General features: G+C 40.2%; 1 protein-coding gene across 2 annotated transcripts in view; it reads left to right on the top strand.

The window, feature by feature from the left end:
- LOC132768973 (proton-coupled amino acid transporter 1-like) overlaps positions 1-20,260 on the top strand; it is a 55,692-nt gene that overhangs the window by 11,503 nt on the left and 23,929 nt on the right. For both annotated transcript variants that reach the window (XM_060765483.2, XM_060765482.2), the window contains exons 2-8: positions 2,883-3,030; positions 4,698-4,788; positions 7,932-8,020; positions 8,720-8,815; positions 11,319-11,403; positions 15,556-15,774; positions 17,158-17,256. In XM_060765483.2, the coding sequence (XP_060621466.2) occupies positions 2,888-3,030; positions 4,698-4,788; positions 7,932-8,020; positions 8,720-8,815; positions 11,319-11,403; positions 15,556-15,774; positions 17,158-17,256 (822 nt within the window). In that variant the 5' untranslated portion in view covers positions 2,883-2,887. The remainder of the gene's footprint in view (positions 1-2,882; positions 3,031-4,697; positions 4,789-7,931; positions 8,021-8,719; positions 8,816-11,318; positions 11,404-15,555; positions 15,775-17,157; positions 17,257-20,260) is intronic.

Here is a 20,260-nt window from a genome sequence, read left to right as displayed (position 1 = left end):
TATTTTGGAGTGGGATCTAGGGATCTAGAAGTCTTAATAGACGAGGAGCTGAACGGTAGTTTAAAAAGCCAATATGATTCTAGGCTGCATCACTAGAAATTTAGTGAGTAGATTGAGGGAAGTAGCACTCTATTCTGCTTTGATCAGACTTCACCTGAAATACTGTATCCAGTCATGGGCACCACAATTGAAAAAGGATATGGATAACCTAGAATGCATCCAGCGCAGGGTGACCAAAATGGTCAAAGGTCTTGAAATCATGCAGGATGAGAAATAGCTTAGGGAGCTAGGTATGTTTAGCCTGGAAAATAAAAGGTTAAAGTAACATAATATCTAAATATTTAATGTCATATTAAAGACGGAGCAAGCTGACTCTGCTGCTCCAGAAATTAGAACATGAAGCAATGGATAAATTTTAGGAAAAGGGATTTTACCTAAATGTTAGGAAGAATTTCTTGACAGTAAGAGCTATTTGACAGGGGAATATTCTATTTGAGTATGGCAGAATCTCCTTCCTTGGAGTTTTTAAAGGGCACTTACATACGTGGCTTAAACCCGTGCCGAAGCGGGTCTAAAAAACCTGTTTCATTGAGGGTTTAAATCCCCTATGCCCACTGTTCTGTCGCCACTGGGCCTGTACACAATGTCTTTATTCTATAGGACGCACACTTTAAACCCAGTGGGAAGCCGGGGTGCCCGAAGAGAGATTGTTAGAGACTTCCAGAAGTAATGGGCTTTAGAGTTCTTTAAAAGTACAACAAAGTCTTTATTAAGGAACAAATCTTCAAACAAAACTTCAAGGCTTTACTATTCTAGTCTTTAAGAGACTGGCACTAACTTGGTTTAACTGTACTATCTCAACATGAAGAAGAACCCTTTATAATCTCTCCCAGGCCGTTCATCACCTAGGCCTCGCTGGTCTGGGTATAACTGCTGATCCCAAATGCGTCTGGAAACCAAGTAACCTACCAGACGAAGATAGAAGATGTTTAGCTGGAATTCTGTGGTTCTGTAATGCTGTCCTGTGGAAACTTCAGGGCTGTTTCCCCCTCTGGTGCTCTGAGGCTGAGAGGCTGTGAGCTCTCAGCCAGAGCCTTTGGGACCTTTTCCTTCCATTTCTCTGGAACTGGATAGTCAGTTTGGACCCCGGATGGCCTTGAGGAATGAAGCCTTTCCTACGGGACAAACTGATTTGTGTCCTATAGGCTGGCTTCCTTGTGTGTGACTGACTAAAATGGTTCCTCTCTCTTCCCAAAACCCAGGAAAAGGGGCGGAACCAAAGCTAAATGAAGATGGACAGGGGGCTTCCCCTATGACTGCAAACTATAACAGGAAGCCAACCTGCTGCAAAATCCCAAGCCTGGGATTGCAAACAAACCTTTAGTTCAAAGCAAATAAAATTGGAGCTCCTGGAACAGCTGTTCCAGAACACCCACCCAGAAAACTCGTTCTTTCCTGGTGGAGTGTCCCCATGCCATTCCGGTAACTCCCCAAAACAGCCCTATATTTTTTTTAAAAACTACCGGGTCACCTTTACAATGGCTCTGGAGTCGTCTTGGAGCATAGAAATGATGTGCCAGGAGTTGTTTTTTTGGGGGGGAGGGGGTAAAGAACAATTTTCCTCCTTGTCCCTCCCTGTCTCCTGGTCCTTCAATTCTAGGACCACAGTAATGTTGCTCTGATAAGTTTTTACAAGTTTTTAGGGCTGATTTGGAAGTTTTTGTGGAAGGGGGTGGGCTCCAGCTCATTCCTCCGGGCTTTTGGAAGCTGGAAGAAGCGGTATGTCAATGTGAGTCCCCACAGATCGGGGCCTTGCAGAAACGCCCAGATTGAATGAGGTATCTAATTAATTTAGAACAAAGCAGGGTTTACCTGATTTATCTCAAATTAATTCATTTCTCCTGGAGTTTGAATGCTTCCAGTAGAATGCTTCCTGTAGTTTGGGCCCTGTCTGGAAGCACCCAAAGACAGGCTGGATGGCCATTTGTCAGGAATATTTGTGTGTTTCTGCGTGGCAGAATGGAGATGGACAAGATGACCCTTGTAATCTGTTCCAACTCTATGATTCTATGGGAGGGTGTATTTGGTAGCATATTAAAAATAGGAATATTTAGTCATAGGTAAGTGAAAATGGTAGTGGATATTATTGTTTAACATAGAAAGGGTAAGGAGCAGATTCGGTTGTAGTTACCTTACTTTGTACTTGAATGTGTCCATGTGCGCAGAAGAAGAAAAGAGTCAGAGGCCTTTGATCTTTGCATATTTTCTCTTTCAGAACTCTCAGTTCCTGAACTCCAAGGCCACATTCCTCTTTTTCAACTGGACCACATGAATAGACCCTAGTTTTACTTAAATTGTCCTCCTATCTCTCAGGGAACAAATATGTGGGAAGTTCAAGAAGTGGATGCTTTCTTCTGCAGCCCTTTTCTGTCCTTTGGAATGTGCCATTTGTCTTGATTGTCGAGGAAAATCTGGTATAGATTTTGTAGTTAAAAATCTACATCTTGTTTGAGGTTTTGGCAACCACTCAAGAATACATATCTTTATTTCTTCAAGGGGAAAGTGTAGGTGTTTCTGGACTTTAGCAAGGTTACACTTTGACTCCAGGGTAATTACAGTAAATGCTGGCCCTAAATCATGTCTCTGATCTGGATTTTTTCCCTCTTAATTTGCTACTGTTGCAACTCAGTGTGTGGGTCAGGAGGTGTGGCACTATATAACCCTTCCAGGCAGAAACCTGTTCCACTAAGAGAAGCAGGACACTTGCAGGGCAACAATGTCCCATCTGGAGAAACCTCAGGCGATGAATGCAGCAGAAGCTACACCAGGAGGGAGCATTGAGTTAACGGGAATGATGATTTCTAACCCTGTTTCTCCCATAGCCACCATGTCCACCAAGAGGCTGCGCAGTGAAGACTACAATGACTATAGCTCTACAGAGGTGACTCCTGATGGCAGCCCCCCAGAGGGATTAAGTGGCTTTTCTGGCTCATCATCCTACCAGCGGTTTGGAGAGGCAAACGGGACAACGTAAGTGGTTGTGCTCTTTTCCATCAGAAGTCTCCTGGGTGGGTATTGCTTTCATCTAGGGGAGAGAGTGAGATCACAAAAAAAAAGTGTCATGTTTTCCCCTTTCATAATGGAAGTGCAAAAGTTCTTGCCAAAATCCAGTTGCTAATCCCTTCAGGAGAAGGTCTATTTGAAACAACGAAATAGGCATAAAATGTCGATTTGTCAAGTTGCCTTTGATTCAGTGGGTCTTCTTTGGACAAGATTAGCTGTTTAATTTAGACTCAAGGTCATAGTCATGTGTCCCAATTATATTTAGCTAAGATTCTCTGAGTTAATTGTAGATTCAGGGTGTAGTTCCTCACCTGGTAGTCACGGTGGCTTTTGGGCAGGCTGCTGTGCCACTTTCTTTGTTCCTTAGAAGTATGAATTAAGCCGGACCTCAATATTGTGAAGTTTTATTTGTTTACACATAGAACTTGAATTCCTCTTGCTCCTTCTTCCCTGAGGAAATCACAACTTCCAAGCATACATTTTTCAAAGATGTGTTGTCCACCAGCTTTGTTTCTGGAAAACTGCTCTGAACATAGAAAGCTTGCACTTCACCCTTATTTAGTGTACTGAAGCCAATTAAAATCATGACTCTGTTTTGCTTAGAACTTAAGTCTCTTTATTAGGGTTTTTTTTAAAGTTCCAGATTGGAAACCCTTTCCATGTAACAAGCTAAGACTTCGCTAGAAAAATCACAAAAAGAAATGAAAGCTCCAAAATGTAACACTGGTTTGATTTTAGCCCACCTTTCCAATGATAGTAGCTCTGCCCTCTTTTAAAATTAAACTTCTGATGCATATCACTGTGGTCTTGTGACTCTGATATTACAAAATCATTTGGAAACTAGCCTCATTATCCTTTTCTACAAAAGTGTTATTCCAGTTGCATGGATTTATTTACTGAGTGAGATGCAAATAGCTTACAGTATAAATTAAACCTTTAAGACAATATGGAATACAAAAGAAAAAAAAGGTGCACTCAGCTAAATATTTGAAATAATAAACCAGTTAAAATATTTAAAATACCCCAGAAGCTCATCTAATTGAACACCACTCTACCTTGGACTGCCAAGGTTGAAGGCCAATTTGCTTATCAGCCAAGCCTGGGAGAGTGATGGGATGCAGAGAAAGCCCTCCCCTGAAAACTCGGTCACACTCATTTGGGAGATGCAGGCTTTCAGATTTTGGATGTAAGTGTAGATATTTGTGGCAGGTATAGACCTATATAATATACTACATGCCCCTATTATTGAGAGTGAATTTTAATTGGTCGTTTGATACCCAAACTGTGCTCTTCCAAATGAAGGATCTGGCTGTTGCTATGCAAAATATAACAAACATGCCATGACTGTTGTGTACTTTAGGCTTCTCCTGAAGGTGGTCTAGAATATAGAAGTGGGCTGAATTTAAATCCTATCAACTCTCGCCTCTGGGAGTGCTGCCTAGGCCAGTCCAACAATATCTGGAAGTCCAAAAGTCCCTCAGCTCTGGATTAGAAATGTCTCATCTGAACCATGGCTTTGTTCCCAGTTCTAGCTGATCGATTTCATTATTCTAAATGAAAAAAAGTATACTTTGTCTCCTTATCCTGTAGTCTCTCCGCTCCTGTTTTGAGATCTGATCTCTTTGTTTCCTCAGATGGCTTCAAACCCTAATACACCTGTTGAAAGGGAACATTGGAACAGGTTTGCTGGGGCTTCCGCTGGCCATCAGAAATGCTGGCATTGTGGTAAGCCTTCTGCCTTCCTGTTTATTTTCAATTACTAGGTTGGATGGTCACTTTTGATAACTTTCTATAAGAGGCAAGCATGTCCCATATGTATAATTATACCTGTAATGTCTTCCTTGTTTAACAAATGACATTTTTGCTGACTGGTTTAAGAATGTTGTGCTTGGGAAATGAGATTTTTCTTGCCTAGGCTGTGCTTTGTAATCCTAGCTGATCTACCACATTGACAAAATGTTGCTATCTAATGACTGGTAGGCTCTTTGTTTAGCTTTTGATGAACAGATAGCTACAGAATAATTGTTTAAGATTCCCATAGTAAACAATATGGGCCACTTCTCCCCTGTCATCCAAATTTACACCGGTTGTTTCAGACCAGGTATACTAAGATACTGCTGAATCTTTTTTGCATCTTTGTGTGTGTTTCAATATCCTCCTGCTGAAGCTGGAGTATGGAGAAACCACCACAGACAAAGAAGGAAGGAAAAGGAAACCAGGCACGTAATTTTGTTTCCCATTACTGAGAATTGCAGTGCTGGCAGTTACTCTTGAATGCTTTTAGTGTTATTCAAATATCCTATTTCAATTAAGGATGAAAGCAGAACAGAGAAAGCCCATGCTATGATTACCTGTCCTTTCGGTTATAGGGGGTTGCCAACATTGTCTTGCATTTCCTACTAATTTAAGCAGACATCAAAAACATCTAAGCCAGAATTGTTTTTAGTATCTTCTCCTTCCTTCTAATAAGGCCTTTTAATAGCAGGAAAGTATCTCTTTGTATGTTACACAACATCACTCTAGTTCAATAATAGATAATTATCTACATAAACTAATATGTTTTATGAAACAATTGTCTAGATGATCTTGTGTACATCCAAAAAAACCACATGTGGAAATCATACTCCTTAATTTTCCTCTGTGTTTGTTACATGGAACAGTTCCCTAGGTGATCTGGTATATAAGACATAATGTAAAAACGAAACAAAACCAACTTTTCTTAAGTGTGTGGAAATAATGTACACTTCCGTCTTCTTCTGGCTATGTAGATATGAGTAAAACGAAACATAGCCAGAATGTAGCTTAGAGGAAATCAGATGGGCATCTGAATTCAGCAACAAAGGATGGTTACATTGGAGAAAATTAAACCAAAAATAAGGAGGAAGAGCATGTCAAAAATCCAACTTTAAAAAATTGGCAGGTATGATTTTTGAAAGGATTTCAATCAAAGGTACAAAATAAATACCAAAGGAGCCCAAAATGTCCATACTTGGGAAGAAGGAATAATACTGTAATTTACTAGGTTAAGTGACATTTTAACTGCAAGGCATAATCATCCATGGTAACTGTTTACAGCCTAGGAATATACTATTATTTGTAATATCCTAATTTATATTTTTTCTGCTGTTTCTCTTATCTTTGTGTTGCCTTGCATTCAAACTGCAAAGTAATGAGAAGACAATTGAAATAGGAACAAATTAGAAGCAGTTACTCCAAGGAGAAAGCAGACTAAAACCAAACAGAATTACTAGTTAACTGTGGGAAGTTGAACTGTGAGAGTGAATAAGAGGATCAGGAGGAAGTTGCTTTAAGAGAGGAAAACCACACGCAATCCACAGTTGAGGAAGGGCCCTGTTCAAAAGAGGAAGATACTAACAAGAATTGAAAACGGGGGCAGATGAAAGTGAAATCAATAAAGTAAAGTACATCCACTGATAACTTTAAAAAAATGACAATTGCATTAAATAGAGGGGAAAGTCCAGATAACTAAAACTCAAAAAAGTGCTAGTATGTTGTAATAAAGCAACAAGGACTGTTGTGGTGTCTTCAAGACTTACAAATGCATTACTATACTGGCATGTGCAGACTGCAGTTTACTTCATTAAATGAATGAAGTGTTATCCTGAGCTACTTATCACATAAAGTGAATTCTAATCCATGAAAACTTCTACTATTTTTTTTACTGATGAATATATAATAGTCCCATTAGGTTACCCCATGTTCATGTCACTAAAATGGGTCTTTCATCTCTTATGGAAAGCGAGTTTCCAACAAACAAATAAACAAGCCCATAGTCAAACACAGACAACATTGAATTCCTAACACAAATAGGAAGGTTTTTAGACACAAAGGATATAAATATGAGGCATAATTAAACTTAAAAAGGCAGATAAAAGTTTTCCTTGTAATATGGTTAAATAAAATGTTCACACATACAAAAACCTCTGTGATGTTGGGACATTTGATTTCTTCTTTAGAAGCAAAGGTTCTGTTTATGTGCAAGGACATACAAAGACACATAAACAGCTACTTTTGAGCTTTTTGTATGTAGCTTTTGAACCAGGAGTCCAAGGTAAAGACAACCCTTCAACCAAGTCTCCTATTCTTCTTTCCTAAATGTAATCTTATGAAGGAGCTGTCCTACTTAATCCTTCATTTGCTGAGCAGTTTTTTTTGTTGCCAGTGGCTTGCTGATGAATTATTGGAAAGGGGTGTCCTTCATGTGAAGGGACTTCTTTGTCCAGCAGAGTGAGAGTTGACTGTTTCTTTCTAGAACCATTGCCTAAATGGTCTTCCTGCCTGTGTAAAGGATGCAGAGCTACAGAATTAAATCCATCAGTGGATTATTGAAGGAACAGTAAGAAATAAAGTCATTTGCACAAGAGCTAAACTCTCAAGTGCTTATAGTTTTATTGTTTGTAGGGTGTTTTGTGTGTTGTCCTACCAATGATGGACTGTTCTGTAAAATAAAATAGCACCTAAAAGCTACAAATTAGAAGTCCTCAGTTCAGATGTCATCCATGCCTTCTACTACATGTGGAAAATAATTTTCACTTTACAGGAATAGGAGAGGTTTCAAGGTCATATGAGTAAAGTGCTTTGAAGCCTTGCACAAATTGTGTATTATTTTGTTCGATCAATAATTGTGAGGTATATACTATAGTCAGTCATGAGCTACTAAAGCTACTAAAGTTAAATAAGTTTATTAGCTCTTGGAATATGGTGTTCTTTTCTTTCTGCTACATGACAGCCTTTTCTAGATTTTGGTTGAAAAATATTCTTTGGTTCTGGTGAAATACATCTTGCTTTTATTTCTTCAGCCACAAGAGTGTGCTCTTAATTCTGTTTCTCCCTCTCTTGCTGTTCAGATGGGTCCCATCAGCTTGCTTGTGATCGGAATAATGGCACTGCACTGTATGGATATCCTGGTTAAGTGTGCCCACCACTTCTGCAACAAGTAAGAAGAAATCTGAATTGTTGGTGTTTCTCAGCTTTATTTTCTTTTTCAGTGCCAGCCTCAAATGGAACATAAATTGAGCTGCATGGTATAAGATAAGATATGAGATAAGATGTGTGGACATAAAAGCCTATTCTCCTCTGTTAACTTAATAAATCTTTCTGAAAAATCAGATATAGCCAGTGTTTAATGCATGGAAGGGAATTCAATAAAGTTAAAATAAATCTGATTCCCACTCCTGTCATGTACAGCACTGCTGGCTTTGTGTGAAGAACTTTCTGACATCGATGATTTTCCATGGCTAAAGAAACAACAGTTGTAGGATGGTATAGCCCAGTATTTCCCAAACTCTTCTCTCCCAGGTGTTTTGGACTTCAGATTCCAGCATCCCTGATCATTGGCCAAAGCAGCTGAGACTTTGGGGAGTTGAAATTCAAAACCCTCAGAGGAATAGACTTTGGTGAATCACTAATTTAGTCAACAATATTGTGGTACATTCTGATCTCACATTATTCAAAAGGAATGGTGTATATTTCTATAACATGCTGTTCTCTAACCCATCTTTGAAGAGGAGGAAGACAATAGTCTGTACCGGTCTGAAATGTCTGTGAATGCTAACGTTTTGTCCTCCCTTTACATATGCCAGTACTTCAAGGAAATTAGTTACTTTTCTCCCCTTTTGCTTCTTTTTCTTAATAGACATCAGAAGCCATTTGTTGATTATGGTGATGCTGTGATGCATGGGCTGGAAGAAACACCCAGTGCATGGCTTCGGAATCATTCCATCTGGGGAAGGTACTTACCTTATATTTATATTGCAGGAGTGTGGATAGATTTGGATTGTAGGTCAGTACAACTCATAGTGGTGGTCCCTGGACCAGTGCTGATTTCTGAGCCATTGGGTCTTGGTCCCTGGTGAGCTTCCAGGAGAGAAATAAAAATTGTAGTCGTCGGTCCCTGGCATGCTGGGAAAAATACTTGCTGATCCTCTTCATTAGAAAGCCTCAGAAACCCTGTTGTCATGATCTGTGCATGATATGAGCAGTCTTCAGCATCGTAGCTGGAATGGGGGTGGGGGTTTAGTTTAGTTGTGTACCTTCCATGGGAGACTTCAACTTACACAACCCTATCGTAAGTTTCCTTCGCAAAATCTATTCAGAGCAGATTTGCCACTGCTTTCATCTTGACTTAGCAAAAAATCACTCTGAGAGTTTCTGTGGCTGAACAGGATCTGAATTCTTGTATTTGGAGCCCTAATTTCTCTCAAATGACCATGTTGCTACAAATCAGTTTTAGGAAAATGGCAAATTGTTTTGTAAAGTTCCTGCATTTAAATCAACTTCCTCAATTGTAAAAAAAATCATCTTTTGAAAGTTTTGTAGTAATTAACTTAGCAATCACGATAGTTGTCTTCTTGATATTGGATTCCTTCAACATTTTCATTACTATTTATGTGCTGTTCACATTTATGAGATAACTAGTCACTGCACATAATTGTAGAGATCCTATCAGATCCAGGGATTTGTGACATAGCAAGGGGCTCTTAGCATTCCCATCCAGAGAGTTGCTCTAGTGCTGCCAAGCTGATTCTAAACCTGATTATAAAGGATTCCATAGGACACAGCCATGGCACTTAAAGTGGAATCATAGTGCTGCAATTGTGCAGGGTGAGCGGGTTCCTACAAAACAGGGAGGTGTTACTGGGATTTTGTGACACTGACACTCCTAAAGCCAGATTACAAAAACCTCCCAACCCTTCTTGGAGGGCATCTCATGGGTTGCTCGTAGGCTGTGAAATCCTATTCCTAGGAAGACTCTCTTGGGCTTCTCCCTGTTGCTTAGGCACTCACAAGTCAATAAGGTTTTATTTAGATGAGGTTTTGAAAGTTAATTAGGTTATTGCAACAAGGGTGTTGCCTTTTCAGAAGAAAATTAATTTGTTTTGATTTACAGTTGCTGTTTTAGTTAAAGTTTTGTTTCGTTTCTAACAATTAGGCACTTAAAGGGGTTAGCAATAAACTGAATCTACTAAATAAACAATTTGTATTGAACAATTTGTATTGAATTACACTGTGGAATACCATTGGTAATGTAGAAAAATTGACCTTTCTGTTACCATCAATGGCACTATGTAGATTCACAATAAACACTTTGTTTAGTTTTATTTACCATTTTCCTCCTCTTGCATGCTAGTCTTTTTGTCATTTTGTTAGCATTCAATATTTATTGTTATTGTTGTTGTTGTTGTTGTTGTTATTATTATTATTATTATTATTATAGTTCATTATACCTCAAAGCAGCTTGACATAAAAGCATTGATCTACTATTAAAATATACAAATATGCAACCATTAAAACAGGATTAAACACAAATAGCACTAAAAAATTCACAGTTAAAATCCATCAAGACATATTCAAAAATTAAAAACCACAACACCCCCTAACTAACACCACCTTTAAAAGTCTTCCTGAATAGAAAGGTTTTAGCCTCCCACCAGAAGTGCAGCAGGGAGGGGGCCATTCTGGCTTCCCTGGGCAGGGAGTTCCAGAGTTGAGGGGCAGCCTCTGAAAAGCCCCTGCTCTCTCATTCCCACCAATTCTGCTTGAGATGGAGGTAGGACTGAGAAAAGGGCCTCTCCTGAAGATCTCAGGGTCTGGGCAATTTCATCCAAGAGGATGCAGTCAGCCAAATAGCCTGGACCTAGGGCAGTGGTTCTCAACCTGTGGGTCCAAGATGTTTTGACCTAAAACTTCCAGAAATCCTAATAGCTGGTAAACTGGCTGGGATTTCTGGGAGTTGTAGGCCAAAACACATGGGGACCTATAGGTTGAGAACCACTGATCTAGGGCTGTGGAGCTGCTGCAAAAGGGGCGATGTCCGTTTTCTGTATCCAGCCCCAGTTAGTAGTCTGGCTGCAGCTCTTTGGACCACTCTTCATAGGCAGCACCATGCAGAGCATGTTACAGTAATCCAGACATGATGTAACTAAGATGTGTACCACCGTGGCCAGATTTGGCTTCTTAAGGAGCGGGCACAGTTGGTGCACAAGTTTTAATTCAGGCAAAGATTTTTAACTGTGAGGGCTAGAAATTGTTTGTTCTTATTTTTAACTAGCCGTACCCGCCACACATTGCTGTGGTTATGTTAATACCACAAACGAACATTACATTTTTATTTATATAGATGAATGTGCACATTCCAGCAGTATTTCTGAAACCTGAATTGGAATATTTCCCACAAGTCAGCTTGTTTGTTGTGATTCTTCATTATCCTAACCTGTATTTTTTTTAATTTTTAGATACGTAGTGGGATTTTTCTTGATTCTTACTCAGCTGGGATTCTGCTGTGTGTATTTTGTTTTCCTGGCTGACAATCTGAAACAAGTAAGTTTGAAAATAGTGTAATGTGGCCTGAAGTTTGTAGACAGTTTTGGGTAGAATTATGGAGTTTGGGAGTTATTCTGATTTAAGTATTTTGGTCATTGCTATAAAGAGTAAGAAACTATTAGGCTGAGAAGGGGTTAGTGTCCATCATCTGAGCTGACCAAGCTAGCAAAGAGACATCCATGTGTGTTTTTTAAAAAATGAGAGGCTTAACTATAATATATGAACTTTGAGGCCTTACAAATCTACTTCTGTCCAATGTCATGTATTATGATTATCTTGTCCTGGATTGGAGCAGAAGTGGGACATAATGGTTATATAGTAACCAACAGATACAGTACAGTCTGTACAATCACAAAAATACTATGTAAATGCCAGTAAACTCATATTCACAGTTTTATACTTTCAAGCCATGGTGGACAAGAATAGGATTGTGTTGCTCCCATGCAACACACTAAGGGACTCCTCCTCCTGCCAGCAGCAGTGTTGTATAGTCAGTTGCACTTCTGAGAACAAATCATGTCTTCTTCATGCACTTGCTTTTAAGGTAGGAGTGGAAGTTATGTGGCTCTCCAGACATTAGGTGCATCTACCGTGTAGAATTAATGCATCCTGTGGTTTTACAAGCTCTTTAGCCTTCTTTGCCAAAAAGTGCTGGTGCCTCATCTAACTGCAGTTCTCATGGGTTCATAGCATTGAGCCATTCCAACTAAAGTGGTACCAAACTATATTCTACATTGCCGATGCACCCATAGTCAAGCTACAACTCCCCAGCATTCTTCACTGTTGGCTATAACTCAACAGAACTGTATGACTCATATTCCTGTTCTAAGGTTAAAGTATGGGGTGGAGGCTAGTTTCTGTAGTGCCACCAAAATCTGTTGGTGTGATGATACATTTGATGGGAGTAAGCCAATCCCAAGTGCAGTGACAGGTGATGTTGGCTTACCTTGCTGTAAAGTCTTGAGAAATTTCAACAGAAAGGTGGAAACCATGATAATGTACAAAATCTGGCTACCAGTATTTTTTTTAAAAAAAAACTCTAAAATCAGGACTGTAAATAAAGGGCAACACTCAAAAAGCAGGGGAATTCTAGACAAGAATCTATCAGGGCCAGCTAACATCTCCCAACAAAGGATCCCCCCAGGCAGGAGGAAGCCAGGCTTTGAAGCAACAAGGCCATCAAATGCTAATCAAGGTAGCCAATTGCAACATTCACACTTGCCTCAAGCAGACAAGCTTTCTTTCTCCCACCCTGGACATTCCACAGATATATAAACCCCACTTGCCTAGTTTCCAACAGACCTCGCAACCTCTGAGGATGCCTGCCATAGACATGGGCAAAATGTCAGGAGGGAATGCTTCTGGAACATGGCCATACAGCCTGGAAAACTCACAGCAACCCAGTCTTGAGTAACGTTTCATAATCTGTTACTGAAGATAGCACGCCATTATTGAAGATAACATTTTGGTGCATAAGACCTGATAGTGGGTTTATTGGGTTATTCTTTAACTTCTGGATTGTTCAATACGGTCTACAGATTGGAAGCTGGCTAGAAGTTTCCTGGTCTTTTGGCATTGTCTCTTTCTTATAAGAACAGTCTTTATGACATAAAGTTTATGACAATACCTTTCCATTGAGATTGTACCCTCATAATGTGTTTCCCTCCTCACGTTCATAGCTTCTCTCACTGTTTACAATAATGCCTTTAAGATAAGATTAGATTGTAATTAAATTATTGCTGTGGGGTTATCACGTGCATGTGGCAAATCCATTAAGCCAATTTTAGGATATGGCTGCATTTAAATAATTCAGTGTGTAATTCAGATCCAGCTAGGCTAGATTAAAATTAATTTATTGCTGCTTAATGGCTTCTCAAGAACTTAAAATTTTAATACTAAATTTTATGCTTTCTTTTTGTTTAATTCATCACAGTTTTAGGGTTTTAACTATACTTGCCTCACAACAACCGCATTCTCATGCACCATGATTTCAAAAGAAAAAAAAATGGTCAGAGCTGGGATTTATTTGTAGAATGAGTTCACTGGATACAGAGGAGAAGGGGATGCGGCATGATAGAATCCAGTCCAACCCTCTGCTAGAAGCAGGAAAATTGCATTCAAAGCATCCCTGAGAGATGGCCATCCAAAAGAATTTACTTTTAAATTGTTGTCTGCAATCCAGTAAACTGTTAGTTGCTTTTAGTTGGTCTGTGGAAATCAAGAGTTAGATACGTATCTCTTAACATCAATCTCCTTTGAACACTAATAAACAAAAGTGCCTTCATTTCATCGGTGAACATCAAGAATGAGCAAAATGCAGCCTTGAGTCCCACAGAATCATAGAGTGGGACAAATCAGCCATGCTGTAATAGGCAACTAAACACTCCCAACAGATGGCCTTCCAGGCTCTTAAAAAAAACTATAGAAAAAGCGATTCCAGCACACTCCAAGGTAATATGTTCCACTGTTGAACAACTCTTACTGTCAGGAATTTCTTCCCCATATTCAGGTGCAGTCTCCTTTCCTGCAGAATTGCCCCCCTGACCTCTTTAGATTCCCTGGACTACTTGCATAAAAAAACAACAGCATAATAATTGTTTTCTTATTGAAATTTCCTTCACCAAATTTGTTGCAGTGTTCAGAGGCACATTGGTTGCTACATTCAGAGGTGCATTGCAAGCAGTGTTCCTCTGCATTGTTTAATATTTTCAAAAGTCTGTTAGAAATGAATGTCCAGCTATCTGCATTTTTGTGAGGGTTTTTTGGGAATTGTCGTGCCCACTGGCTTGTCCTATGGGAGAAATGAATCTCCAGCTCTGCTGCGGTTGCTCATCCCTTGTATAGATGCCTTACCTGTGTGAACAGTTTCTTTTTGGCTCTGATGGCTCTTCCAGAAAGGTCCTATATCCCAGGATATGATTCCAGGTTTTCTGTTTATACCAGAGTATCAGCCAGTGGGAGCTTAAAGCAGAAAACCTGGGATCAGGTCTTGGGTATAGGGCATTTTTGAAAGGGTCTTGAGAGACATCCATCCCCATTTATCTACCTGAACTTCCAATTTTCTTTCAAGCCTTTCTACCAAAACTTATGTTCTTGTTGAACACATGTTGGAAGTGCATAATACAACTTGGCAGTTTCCTGTTCTGATTCAGATGTCAATCCTTGTGATACTGTCTTTGAAGATGAAGCTAAAGGGACCATCAGAGTTAATTTTGATAAATAGGACAGTGAAGAGATCCTTTTAAAAAGTGTAGCTATAAGGACCACAGCCCTGCTTGAGGAGAGAACTGTAACTACCTCTTCTTCGAAACTTTCTGGTTCCTGCAACTTCCCAAGTTCTGTTTCTCCATATGTGCGTGTCTGCATACGTGTGTGCTGCGAAGTCACTTGTGAATTCGGAGCAACCCCATAAATTTCACATGGTTTTCTTGGGTAAGGAATACTTAGAAGTGGTTGCCATTGCCTTTCTCTGAAATACAGCCTGATATTCCTTGGTGTTACCCCATCTATATAGTAACCAGGCCTGACTCTGCTTACCATTTATTTATTTATTTATTAACTTTATTTGTACCCCGCTACCATCTCCCCAAGGGACTCGGTGTGGCTTACATGAGGCCAAGCCCAAACACAACAATACAGCAATAAAACAACAATACAAGCAATTAAAAACATAGACAATGAAATAAACAACATTATCAATAAAACAACACACAATTAAAAACAGAGGGGGGGGGGTCAAATGTAATGTTAAAATTGGAAATTTTACCATCTGAGGTCAGATGGGATCAGGCGCCTTCAGGATATTTAGGCTCCTTCTGTTTCTATATAGTGAGCAATTGTAACTTCTTACCAGTATGTAAAGTACTATTGAATCTTTTTGAACTAGTATATATGCCTGAGTTGTTGAGTTACATTTGCAAGGAAGATAAGAAAGCACAACTTTTATTCAGTTCTGATATTACAGTGTAGCTGCCACATGGATTTTAGAGTACAATTGTGTGTAAGCCGTCTTGGATTCTTATAATTTCATGACTTGAATTGAACAATTTAATCTATTATCAATTGCATTCTGTTATCCTATGCAATGTTGCTTCAACCACAAGCAATAAAAAGCCTGCTGAAAATCTATTTTTCCTCATGAATCCCTAGGTGATATCAGCTGCTAATGGTACTACCAACAACTGCAATGCCAATGAAACTGCGCTGTTGGCACCAACCATGAGCTCCCAGTTATACATCCTCTGCTTGTTGCCATTTGTGGTACTGCTTGTCTTCATCCAGAATCTCAAGATACTTTCCATCTTCTCCATGCTGGCCAATCTTCTCATGCTTAGCAGCCTGATCATGATATACCAGTACATCGTCAGGGTATGTACAAATGTCAGTCTGGAAGTAGTAACATTTAGAAATGTTGGCAACAGTGATTCTATTTATAATGGTCTGTTTTATTAATAGATAAGGCATTGAAGCTGTTGTGGCCCCAAGGTGAGGTTCAGTGGATGAAGCATGTTTATTAATATATCACCATCAATGCACACAAAGCTGGCCTGGGGAAATTTTGAAAAAGAAGGGTTTCTGCATCCAACAGATAGCATTTTAGATTTAAACTGGAACAGAGGAGGGACAAACAAGGATATCAGCAAGAGTAATTTCGGGTGCCCCTTGTGTAAAACTTGCATATTGCATATCAATCAATCATCAATCAAACATTATTTATATTCTGCCCCATCTCCCCATGGGATCTCTTGGTGGCTTACAACATCAAAGGCAAACATTGAATGCCAGAAAAATAAGCAGTAAGTTAAACAATACAGATAAATAATATAAAGCATTCAATTGTAAAAAACCACATCACAATAAAATACCAGTAAATTTCACAGCATTAATAAAAACAGAATTAAAAGCCATATCCATTGTATATTCCGTATTTGGTAAGGCCAAATCTTCAAACATTTGGCTCTTCATATTCTTGGGAGCATAGGAAGGTTTTTAGTTGCTTCCTGAATAAGGGCAGCATGGGGGCCATTCTGATCTCCTTCCAGAGATGGGGCTGGGCGATTGCAAAGAAGACCCTCTCTCTCGTTCCCACAAGCCGGAGTTGTGATGGAGGTGGGACCAAGAGGAGGTCCTTCCCTGATGAACACCATGTCAGGGCTGGTTCATATGAGGATAGGCAGTTGGTCAAGTAGTCTGGACCCAAACCATTTAGGGCTTTAAGGTAACTACCAGGACTTTAAATTTTGCCTAGTAGCAAACTGGAAGCCAGTGGAGCTGCTGTAACGTGGGAGTTGTTCTCTCCCTGTACGGTGCTCCCTTTAGTAACCTGGCTCCTGACTTCTCGACCAGCTGAAGCTTCCAAGCGCTCTTTAAAGGTAGTGCCACATAGAGTGCATTGCAGTAGTCCAGTTGAGATGTAACTAAGGCATGTACTACCATGGCCAGATCTGACGTCTCAAGATATGGGCGCAACTGGCGCCCAAGTTTTAATTGTGCAAAGGCACTCCTGGCCACCACCAACACCTGAGGCTGCAGGGTCAGCAATGAGTCCAGACAGCTTGACATCTCAGAAGGATTGTGCCCGAGAAACAGGGGAGTCACTTCCAGCCTGTGTAGGTTTAGGTGAGGTGAGTTCCTGGTTTAGGTGAGTTTGACTCAATATGTTAAGGCAGCTGCCTGTTGTAACTCTCCTAGGCAAGTGCTGACCCATTTCACTCTCAAATCTAAACTCTCTATCTTCCTGTTTTTTACCAGGATATTCCAGATCCCACCCATCTGCCTATGGTGGCCCCATGGAAGACGTTTCCTCTGTTTTTTGGCACAGCTATTTTTGCTTTTGAAGGCATTGGAGTCGTAAGTCTTGCTCTGTGTATACATTTAGTTTACTTGGCTAGAGATGCACAAGAATTCAGTTATTTTGGGACAACTGTTCCTTGGTTAATTGTGGATTTAGGTGGATAGGTTTGTCAGGCCAATGACTTCAGACAGAACCCTAACCATGTGTCCTACCTGAAACCTCCTTCCTGCTTGAGCTTCAGACTTTGAAGGGAATCCACACAACATTTTGCAGTGGCTTGATAAGCTTTGATCTCAGTTCAACAGTGGTTTGGTAAAAATACCAAATACTTTTAGAATGACCTTTTATAGATTAAAATTCTTATCTGAAAGTGCAAGTTATAACACCAAACAGTTGGGGTGAGTGAACTCACATTAATATTTCCGTACTTTTGAGACATCTTAAATGTCTTGCAGGAGAAATAAGTGGAGTAAAAATGGAAACATTTGATCTAGCCAGTCCTTTTGTGCTTTCTCTTTTCTTCACTGGTGATTCACCTTTTTATTTTAAGTGGTTCAAGTTCATTTTTCTATCATTCCAACTTGGCTTCCCCGTGTCACTCTGAGAATTATTAGTTGGGGATGCATTGCATCCAGAACAGGGAAGGCAGAAGCTTTGTTCTGCACCTCGGTTTACTGAGTTCAGTTGATTTATCTAGTTAATATGTTTTTTTATATCCCACTATTTCTCTCCATATGCAGACTCAAAGACTCAAAGCGGCTCACAACAAAAAGCATTTCAATGCAATTTCAAATATACAAATATTAAACCAGTATTAGACAACATTAATATTAAAGCAATCCAGGTTACAGCCATAAAGCATATAAAATCGCATCACAAAATCATAGCAGCCCTTGATGGCCTTAAACACCTTCATCTTTAAAAGCCCACCTGAATAAAATGGTTTTAGCCTGCAGCCAGAAGGACAGCAGAGAGGAGGCCATTTTGGCTTTCCTGGGCTGGGAGTTCCAGAGTCGAGGGGCAGCCACATAGAAGGAAGTCCTGTTTTCCCATTCCCACCAATCATGCTTGTGATGGGAATGGAACTGAGAGAAGGGTCTCTCCTGAAGATCTCAGGGTCCAGGCAGGTTTGTATAAGGGGATGCGGCCAGCCAAATAGCCTGAGCCTGAACTGGTCATAACCAGTTCAACAGAGGGGTTGTCTGCGTCCTGTAGCCAGCCCCAGTGAGCAACCTGGCTTCAGCTCTTTGGACCAGCTGAAGTTTCTGAGCACTCTTCAGAGGCAGCCCCACATAGAGTGTGTTAGAGTAATCCAGATGGGATGTAACTAAGGCATGTACCACCATGGCCAGCTCTAGCTTCTCAGGGAACGAGTGCAGTTGGTGCACAAGTTTTAATTGTACAAAGGTCCTCCTGGACACATCTGCCTCTAGGTGCAGTACCGAGTCCAGAAGGACCCCCAAACTGCAGACCTGTGCCTTTAGGGGGAGCGTGACTCCATCCAGCACAGGCTGGATCTCCATTCCCTGGTCTTCCTTACAAAAGACAGGAGTACCTCTGTCTTGTCTGGATTAAGTTTCAATTTGTTTGCCCTCATCCAGTCCATTACTGATGACAGACACTAGTTTAGGGTCAGGAAAACTTTCTTGACTTTAGTTGGAAAGGAGTAGTAGAGTTGGGTGTCATTTGCATATAGGTAACACTGAACTCCAGGACTCCAGATGACCTCTCACAGTGGTTTCGTGTATATGTTGAGCAGCTAAACATACCCTTCTCCCTAAGCCATTCATCATAGGGCTTGGCTTACAAAACTTTTACAGCTTGTCTCTGGCAAGAACTGGCCTGGTCTGCCTTACAACTGATCAGGAGTACCTCTGTCTTGTCTGGATTAAATTTCCATTTGTCCTCATCCAGTCCATTACTGATGACAGACACTATGGTCAGGGCAGCTTCCTTGGCGTAATAGAGTTGGGTGTCATTGTATATAGGTGGCACCAAACTCCAAAACTCCAGATGGCCTCTCCCAGCGGTTTCGTATGTTGATCATCTAAACATACCCTTCTCCCTAAGCTGTTCCTCATAGGGCTTGGCTTCCATGGCTTTTACCATTTTGGTTGCACTTCTCTGGACATGCCCCAGCTTGTCTCTAGCAAGAGAAGGCAGAGAAGAAATGAAAAGCAGTTTGGGGTAAACTTATAGAGAATAGCGATCTGGATAGGGAATTTGGGGAACTGTAATTCAAAACATTTGCATTTTCTGAACTCTGCCAAAAAAAAGCAATCAGGGCTGGGAGATTGCTTTAGTTGTGCAGCACTCTGAAAGTTGATCCTTTGAGCACTTGTAAATAAGGAGGAGGAAAGAGGAGGTGTGGATGGAATCCTACTTAACTACTGTGCTGCACTCTTTATTGAGCTACTGTTCAAACATAAAAGTCAAAGTTCATTCGGATATCAGAATTGTTAGAGAAAACTGTGCACATTTTTGCAGTAATCTTTATAGGTGGTAAAGCTGTGTGTACTGTGTGTTCGGGCAAGGTTAATGAAGGTACCATCTATGAAGGCGAAGTGATTAAATGTTTTCTCTGGTTTCATATTACTTTTCCCCCTGGAGTAGTATGCATATTTTATTTTGTTTATATCCCACCTTTCTCCAACATGAGATCTAAGGTTGGATGTGACTTTTCAAAAGCACAATATAATTAAAAAGCTTTCAGTACACAATTTAAACCAAGCGTCTGTTGTGAAAACCCTGGATAAGAAATCTGGGGAAACCAGAGACTGTTAAAAAGACAAATGCATGATCCCTAGAACAAATCAGATTTGAACTTCTGTCTAGAAGCCAAGATACAAAATTGAGGCTGTCATACTTTGGTCATGTCATGCAAAGACATAGTTCACTAGAAAAGGCAGTAATAATTGGTAAAGTGGAAGACTGCATTCCAGATGATTCAGCTTAATCAAGGAGGCCATAGCTCTGAGTCTGCAAGATCTGAATAGGGCTGTTGAGGGTAGGTTGACTTGGAAGTCTCACATTCACAGGACCAATATAAGTCACCATAAT

Source organism: Anolis sagrei, chromosome 2 (assembly GCF_037176765.1).
Source record: "Anolis sagrei isolate rAnoSag1 chromosome 2, rAnoSag1.mat, whole genome shotgun sequence".
In the NCBI taxonomy this organism is placed as follows: Eukaryota; Metazoa; Chordata; class Lepidosauria; order Squamata; family Dactyloidae; genus Anolis; species Anolis sagrei.
Note: the sequence above shows the minus strand (reverse complement) of the source record. Positions and strands in the feature narration are given on the sequence as shown.